The sequence below is a fragment of the Ciona intestinalis genome, unplaced genomic scaffold, assembly GCF_000224145.3.
Source record: "Ciona intestinalis unplaced genomic scaffold, KH HT000075.2, whole genome shotgun sequence".
NCBI lineage: Eukaryota > Metazoa > Chordata > Ascidiacea > Phlebobranchia > Cionidae > Ciona > Ciona intestinalis.
The window spans coordinates 290,716-299,662 of NW_004190397.2; the positions used below are offsets into that span (position 1 = coordinate 290,716).

Here is an 8,947-nt window from a genome sequence, read left to right on the forward strand (position 1 = left end):
GTTGCTATATGTGGTGACTCGCTGCCAGACGAGGATAAACCTTCTGTGGAAGTGCGTCCGGTTGTGACGTTGTGAGTACGAGTGTGGTTCTCGAATGATGTTCGCGAATCGTGTGAGAACGAGTTCGCAGAAATAGTCCGCAGATGGAGTCCTATATATACGGGTCAAGAATCGGGACAAAAAACGGAACTTGGTCGGACCGGAGAACGAGTTCGCAGAAATAGTCCGCAGATGGAGTCCTACGGGTCAAGAGTCGGGACAAAAAACGGGACTTGGTCGAAACGGAGAACGAGTTCGCAGAAATAGTCTGCAGGTGGAGTCCTATATATACGGGTCAAGAATCGGGACAAAAAACGGGACTTGATCGGAACACTGGAGTCAGAACATGATAACAAGAACTTCACTACCGCGAGCACGTCACTTCCGGACGTACAAGGGTGTTGGGGTAATGGGCCAAGTCTGGCCTAAATCCCAGGTCCTCACAGACCTCACCCATACAGAATAGAATAGAAAAACCTAGTTTAATACATTGCAAACATCATCACTCAATCTTGATGCGTTCTATCTTAAGGTGATCCTCATCCAAGAACAGATGTCCAAAAACCGAATGATCGTTGAAAGAGATCGAAAAGGTTTTTGTTCATGTTCAGTGCACAGTTCAACGCACGAGAAGAAAACAAGAGTGAATGTTTTGCAGAAAAAAGGACATTTTTATCTCCAGCAGAATGCATTGAATGAAGATATGCCAATTTGTGTGATTTTTAAAGTGAGTTTTTTTGTTTTTTTTTGCTTTTGTTAATTTGTAAAAGTTTTATAGCGAACCTAAGCCCTTTCACAGACCAAACATTTCCAAAAAAAGGTAAAAAATTTTTTTTAGTGAAAGTTGGTTTATAATTTTTGTTTGGCGCAATTTTTCTGTGGATAGACGCTTGCATCGTAACCAAAGTGTTTAGTGCTTGATACTGATATGTGTATGTGTTATTGGGCAAAACACTTAACTGACATTACTCCAACCCAGTAGTCACTAATTGGTTGTAGCACCCTGGGTGTCAAAATAATGGTCCAAAACCTCAGGTCCCATGGCATGCTGTAGGACCTCACCCATGTAAAACAGAATAAAATTTAAAAAACCTAATTTTTTTGAATGGAATTTAATTTTTTTTTAAATTTTATGCGCCAGGCGATGGGAGTAGAAAGCGAGCAATCAATAATGCAGCTGATTGGAACGGAAGAAAATGTGATGTCTATGTTTTCCCCGTCACTGGAAGATTGCCATAAACTTGAGGTTTGTAAATTCAGGGCTTACGGCCCAACGATAGACCCCCTTCTCCTTTTAAAGATAAAGCCAAGGTAGTTTTGTAACCCATTTACTAAAAATGGCCTTATTTTAGGTTTATATTTTCAAAAATGGGGGATTTTTCACCAATAAATAAAACAATTTATGTGTACAGTGGGGGTGGGTATATGAAGTTTAAGTCATTTTTACACTCAAACAAAAAATAAAAACGACTGTCATTGCTACCATTGTGGGCGAATGTGTCCTTGGGGTAAGACAATTAACGACAATTGCTCCAACCCAGTGGTCACTAATGGGTTGTCCAAAATATCAGCCACACAAAAAAAAATTAAAAATTCTCCCAAAAAACAGTTCGCCACAAAATTACATTCATGGTAACTCGTAAGCTGGCACGAGGTGTATAAACGAACACCCGTGTTATAACGACTGTCATATTCCAGCCACACAAAGATAAAGCAAGTTTCATTCATTTTAATTCCAATTCAAGGTATTCACGCAACTGCAAGCCTCAAAATACATCAGCGGAAAAATACGACGCCAGCGTCCGGTGTGGGGAGCTGCACGACAGTCGAAAACAGACGAGACTCGAGATTGGTTAAACACTACCCTACTTGCACATATACCTGTTACAGATTGGAACTACCATGCTAAGGTAAATATCATCCTATTCCATTATTTTGCTATAGAATATGAGTATGTGTTATACATTATTCGTCTTATAGGTCTTTTAGTGTTGCTTTCCATAGGCGCTGACATTTAAGCCAGAATTTGCATGGTTTAATACTTTTTATTTTATATGGGTCTTATGGCAGGATATGCCATGGAATCTAGGGTTAAGGCCAAAAGGCTTATTATTACTGCAGCTAACTCTTAATATTCAGCACCGTGGCAAAGTGGTTAGCGCGTCTGCCTGTAACCCAGAGGTAATGGGTTCAAGGCTTGTTGCTGCAGCCATTATGGGTGTATGTGTTCTTGGGCAAGACACTTAACGGCAATTGCTCCAACCTAGTGGTCGCTAATGGGTTGTCCAAAGTATCAACCATACATAAACAAATGAAAAATAATCACCCACAAAGTAACATACATGGTTACTTGTAAGCTGGCACGAGGTGTATAAAACAGAACACCCGTGTTATAACAACTGTCGTTTTCCGTAAGTCGTTAAAGTAAGTTAAATTCATTCATTCAATATTTAATTGCTTACAGGCAGTATACCTCGCTCTTATGATACGTCGTATAATTCTCACTCAACTTGGTTATTTAGAAGTGGATGACCGCGATTATTATGGGAATAAAAGAATGGAATTAGCTGGTGGGGTAAGTTGGGATAGGGTGTGGTCTTTAAAGAGGGACAGCTAAGACCTGGGATGTAGGCTTATTGGGGCAAGGCCGTTTTGTTCTATATAAGCAAGGTTTTTGGTGAGGCACACCTGAGACCTGGGATGTAAGCTTATTGGGGCAAGAATGTTTTATTCTATGTGGGTGAGGTTTTTGAGGGTCAGCTGAGACCTGGAATGTATGTCTATTGCCATAATATTACTAAACCTAAATTTCTTGATCAAGTTTTAAACTATTAACAATGGTATATAGAAATCGTGAGGATACAGTTTTATAATTCTTTGAATGTTTTTTGTTCACTTCCAAATGGGACAAGAAAGAAGAATGAGTGTCCCATCCTCCCCCAGCCTACTGTATATCTGAAACTTTAAAAAACAAATTCTCGCAGCTTATTTCTCTTCTATTTGAGGACCTTTTCAAACGTTTTAACTCTGAGCTAAAGAAAATCGCTGACTTGACAATTCCAAAGCCACGTGCCGCACAGTTTGACGTGGTACGGCACATGCGTCAGGATTTGATTACGACTTCTCTCGTCATTGCCATTTCATCAGTAAGTAGATTAAAAAAAAAATTACAATTTTTTTGGAAAACTATTTTTTTTCCTATTACATGTAAGTTTTTTTGTTTCTATTTAGTAAAATTTGGGGTGACATTGTTAAAATGTTAATTAACAAATAACATATTCTTTTATAAGTTGGTTAAAAATTGTTTTTTTTTAAATTAAAGTAAATTACATTCATTCATTCATTAATAAAAAAATATTAATATAAAAATATCGAAATAAAAATATCAATAAAATTACCATACTCAGGGCAACTGGATAGTGAAACGATTTAAAATGGAAAGAAAAGGGGTGACCCAGGTCTTGACCAGGCTATCCTATATATCAGCTCTCGGAATGATGACGAGGATTGCTTCTCAGTTCGAAAAAACCCGCAAAGTTAGCGGGCCGAGATCGCTACAGCCATCACAGTGGGGAATGCTCTGCCCGTCAGATACACCGGAAGGAGAAGCTTGCGGTAATTTATTGTTTCTACGTGGTTGATATATTGTTTCTATGTGGTTGATGTATTGTTTCTATGTGATTGATATATTGTTTCTATGTGGTTGATATAGTAAGGTGGGGGAAAATAGGACACCTTTTTATTATATTTTTCTCGTCCCATTTTGTAGTAAACACAGAACATTTAAAGAATTATAAAACTGTATCCTCACGACTCCTATTAACCAATGTTAATTGTTTAAAACACAATCAGGATATTAGGTGCTAGAGGTATCCCGTCTTTCCCCACAATACTGTATATTGTTTCTATGTGGTTAATATTTTGTGTAAAGGAAGACTCCCAGTTATAACTTGACAGTGAGCATGAGGTGTATGAATACAGCATGTGTGTCTGGTGTATAAAAAGACACCCATGCTATAACTTGACAGTGAGCATAAGGTGTATGAATACACCATGTGTGTCTGGTGTATAAGAAGACACCCATGTTATAACTTGACAGTGAGCATGAGGTGTATGAATACACCATGTGTGTCTGGTGTATAAAAAGACACCCATGCTATAACTTGACAGTGAGCATAAGGTGTATGAATACACCATGTGTGTCTGGTGTATAAGAAGACACCCATGTTATAACTTGACAGTGAGCATAAGGTATATTAAAAACGCAGGCCTGGTAAAGAACCTTGCTTTGATGACGCACATCACTGTAGATGTGGAGGAAGAACCTACCGCTCGTTTACTGTTCAATCTTGGAGTAGAAGATGTATATATGCTGTCAGGTACACTGTTTTTATACCATCATATTACTGATATAGTAGGGTGGGGGGAAATGGGACAACTTTCGTTCCAGTTTCTCGCCCTATTTTGTGGTAAACAAAAAAACATTCAAAGAATTAAAAAACGTATTCTCACGACTGATATAGATTGTTAATTGTTTAAAACAAGATCGGGATATTTGGATATTTTGTGCTAAAGGTGTCCCACCCCACCCTGCTATATGTGTTTTATAACACAGTGGTTTCTGACCCCAACAGACAAGCTGCAACGACAGTCGTTATAACACAAGTGTACTGTTTCATACACCTTGTGCCAGCTTACCAGTTACCATGTATGTTGGGTTTAAGCAATTGTCGTTAAGTGTCTTGCACAAAAACACATACCCCACAATAGTAGCAGCGTCGAGCCTTGAACCCATTACCTCTAGGTTAGAGGCAGGCGCGCTAACCACTTTGCCACATTTCAACCTTTTTCTATAATTTTTTTATTCAAAACCAGGAGAAGAAATCCACTCCCAACTCTCGTACATCGTATTTCTAAACGGACTAGTACTCGGTGTCGTTCGAGACCCTGTTCATCTAGTTACCACGTTGCGTCTCATGCGCAGACACGGATATCTAAATGACTTTATATCAGTATCGACGAATCGGGCGCATAGAACGGTTTATGTTTCTTCTGATGGTGGGAGGCTCTGCAGGTGGGTGGGTTTGTGTGTGTAATTGTGTAATACTTTAACTGTATGTGTTTGTGTTACTGTATGCTTTTTACTGTTTGTGCTACTATTGTGGGCGTATGTGTCTTTAGCCAAGACACTGAACGACAATTGCTCCAACTCAGTGGTCACTAATGGGCTGTTCAAATTATCAGCCACACATAAAATATCCCCTCAAAAATAATCACCAACAAAGTAACATATACTTGGTAACTCGTAAGCTGGCACGAGGTGTATGAAACAGAACACCCTTGTTATATTTACTGTCGGTTTCCGGCCACGCGTGGATAAAGTAAGTTTCATTCATTTGTACTGTATAAGTGTTACTGTATTTGTGTGTTGCTCTATGTTTTTAATGTGTATGTGTTACTCTATGTGTGATTATGTTACTACATATTTCAGCATGCATCTAACACCAATCGTGATAAAACGATCTTTTCCACATAGACCTTACATCATAGTTTCGAAGGGAAAACCCCTTGTGACATCACACCACATCGAAGAACTAAAACGTGGTCTTCGTTCTTTTGAGGATTTTTTACGATCTGGATTAGTGGAATACTTGGATGTCAGCGAAGAAAATGATTGTTTCGTCGCGCTAGATGAAAGCTACATAACGCAGTAAGTTAAAGGTTAAAATATACATCTAAATAATTATATTTAATAATACCTTTGATTGTTTCTTAGATCACAGTAGCAAAGATTTAGAAATATTTTAAATGAAAAGACAGGATATAGCGACAAAACAACATTTGTTGAAACACGCTTAAGAGCTACCATATATGTAACTTTGTGGTTTAGAGTAATTGCTTTAAATATTGTGTAAACATGTTTTTAATAATCATATATATGTACTGATTATGTAACATACTTTTTAACACATTTGGTAGTAAACAAAGAGTGTTTACAGATTTATAAAACTGTATCCTCACACCTTTTAAAGAGTGTTGTTAATTAGAAAAAAGATTAGAAAACATGGAATATTATGTATAGTGGGGTGGGGGAAGATGGGACACCTTTAGCACAAAATATATAAATACCCTGGTCGTGTTTTTTTTTTAACAATTAACAACGGGCTGTGAAAGTCGCGAGGACAAAGTTTTATAATTCCTTGAATGTTCTTTGTTTACTACCAAAATGTACGAGAAAATCGAATGAAAAGGTGTCCCATCTTCCCCCATCCTACTATACTAATGGTATCCTTCTTACCACACAGTACTATATATTGAATACAACTTGTGTGCTTTTTATATTTACAGCAAGTCCACACATCTTGAGATAGAACCTTTCACCTTACTTGGTGTATGTGCGGGTTTAATACCTTATCCGCATCATAACCAATCACCTAGAAATACTTATCAGTGTGCTATGGGAAAACAAGCAATGGGTAAGTAAGCTTTTCAAGTGTAAAGACCTGGGATGTATGCAGAGCTGCGATTGGGCCGTTTTTCAATGTTTTTCAATGCGTTTTTTTAATTTTTTTCGCCAAGCTAACTCGCGAGACTAAGTCCGAAGTAATTTACATTTTCTTGCCGTGACAATAACTGTTAAGTTAAGCGATGTGTCAATTAAATTAACTACGCCGTTATTCGTTTAAAGCTATGTAAACGAAAAAATACGTATTAAGACGTCAGAATGATTAAGTTTCACAATTTGGATGTCGAAAATTGCGTTCACCGACACCTAGCAACGAATCACAGCACTGAATGTAGGCTTATTGGGGCAAGGCTGTTTTATTTTATAAGGGTGAGGTCTTCAGTGGGGCACACCTGAGACCTGGGGTGTAGGCTTATGGTCCCAGTCTATTCTATGAGGGTGAGGTCTTCAGTTGGGCACACCTGAGACCTGGGGTGTAGGCTTATTGGTCCCAATCTATTCTATAAGAGTGAGGTCTTCAGTGAGGCACACCTGAGACCTGGGGTGTAGGCTTCTCACTCCATTACCCCAACACCCAGGGTGCTACCATCTAGACCTCAATCTGAAACAATTTTTGTTTTTTTTAATATTTGTTGTGTTTTTATGCTAAACAGGAACAATTGGATATAACCAGCAACAGAGAATTGATACGCTGATGTACTTGCTTGTTTATCCTCAGGTATTATAATTTAACTTTATTTATAATTTATGTAATTGAAACTAGTGTATAAGGGGTATTTGGTTCAAGGCTTGTCGCTGTTAGCATTTTGTGGTATGTGTTTAAGGGCAAGACACTTAACAGCAATTGTTCCAACCCAGTGGTCACTATTGGGTTGTTCAAATTATCAGCCATACATCAATAAAAAAAAATCCCGAAAAAAATTCCTCACAAAGTTACATACATAGTAACTATAAAGTGAGCATAAGGAGTATGAAACAAAACACCTGTGTTATTATAAAGACTGTTTTTGCTCCGCCAATTGAGAAAAATAGGTCAAATTCAAAAGACTTAATTGTTTACTGTTGAACTTATATAGTAATGAGGGGTGGGATAGGACACTTTTAGCACATAATATCCAAATATCCTGATCTTGTTTTAAACATTTAACAACAGTCTATGGAAGTCCTGAGGATACGGTTTTATAATTCTTTAAGTGTTCTTTATTTACTACCAAATGGGACAAGAAAATAGAATGAAAAAGTGTCTATTTTTCCCACCCTACTATATGTTTTTTTTCGCAGGCGCCATTAGTAAAATCGCGCACAATAGAGCTGATCAACTTTGAAAAGCTACCGGCTGGACAAAACGCAATAATTGCAGTCATGAGTTACAGCGGGTATGATATTGAAGACGCTTTGGTTCTTAATAGAGCTTCAGTGGACAGAGGTAATGGGTTTAAATATTGAGTTTTTAGTTTGGTATAAAATTGTTAGAGTTATACATTAAAATAGGGAGTATAGTTTTATTTATTGGTGAGGTCCTATATCCGTTTTTGCCAGAGAACAACTGTTGTTTTGTCGCTTTATCTTGTCTTTTCCTTTAAAATATTTCCAAATCTTCGCTACTATAATTGAAGAGACAAATAGATTTATTTGCAGTTAAAAATACCGAGGTAGAAAATAATAAAAATAACTTTATTTGTCTTTTCGAATATGGTAGCAAAGATTTGGAAATATTTTAAACCAAAAGACAGGATATAGCGACAAAACAACAGTTGTTAAAACACGGTTACAGTTTATAACATATTTACATTTAGTTGGAAGAAAATAAGCGTGGTCGCTACACCTAGCAGACAAACGAGCCATTTATGTTTAAATATATTCTTCTAATAGATACAAAATTTCTATTATTGTTACCTAGGGTATGGGCGATGCCTTGTATATCGGAACCAGAAATGCATTTTGAAAAGATATGCAAACCAGACCTTTGATAAAGTAATGGGACCTGCTTTGAACGCGGAAACCAGGGAACCAATATGGAGGCACCAAGGCTTAGATGCAGATGGGATAATTATGCCTGGGGTAAAAGTTGAAAGTAAACAGGTATTTTTTTGCTTGTGTGGTTATCTGTGAAAATTGTTTGAATGTGAATGTAACTGGCTTTATCCTCGCGTGGCTGGAAAACGACGGTCGTTAAACACATGTGTTCTGTTTCATACACCTTGTGCCAGCTTTTGAGTTACCATGTATGTTACTTTGTGTGAAAATCGTTTGTTTAAATAAATTTTTGTACATAAGGTGTAAGGCCACAAGGAAAAAACGTGTTTATAACTGTAAAAATACAGTAAAAAGCATGTTTATAGTTAAAAAAATACAAGAAAAAAAATGTTTGAAAGCTATAAAAATAAAAAAGCTGTTTCTATAATCTGTAAAAATACAAGAAAATAATGTGTNTTTTATATG

General features: G+C 37.2%; 1 protein-coding gene across 1 annotated transcript in view; it reads left to right on the plus strand.

Annotated features, from left to right (window-relative positions):
* LOC100175086 (DNA-directed RNA polymerase III subunit RPC2) overlaps positions 1-8,947 on the plus strand; it is a gene marked incomplete in the record, with an annotated part of 15,337 nt that overhangs the window by 3,303 nt on the left and 3,087 nt on the right. The window contains 13 exon segments of the mRNA XM_009863024.3: positions 572-766; positions 1,181-1,285; positions 1,785-1,949; positions 2,504-2,614; positions 3,024-3,185; positions 3,447-3,654; positions 4,308-4,418; positions 4,915-5,113; positions 5,576-5,749; positions 6,388-6,515; positions 7,159-7,223; positions 7,787-7,931; positions 8,406-8,587. Coding sequence (XP_009861326.2) covers positions 572-766; positions 1,181-1,285; positions 1,785-1,949; positions 2,504-2,614; positions 3,024-3,185; positions 3,447-3,654; positions 4,308-4,418; positions 4,915-5,113; positions 5,576-5,749; positions 6,388-6,515; positions 7,159-7,223; positions 7,787-7,931; positions 8,406-8,587 — 1,950 coding nt within the window.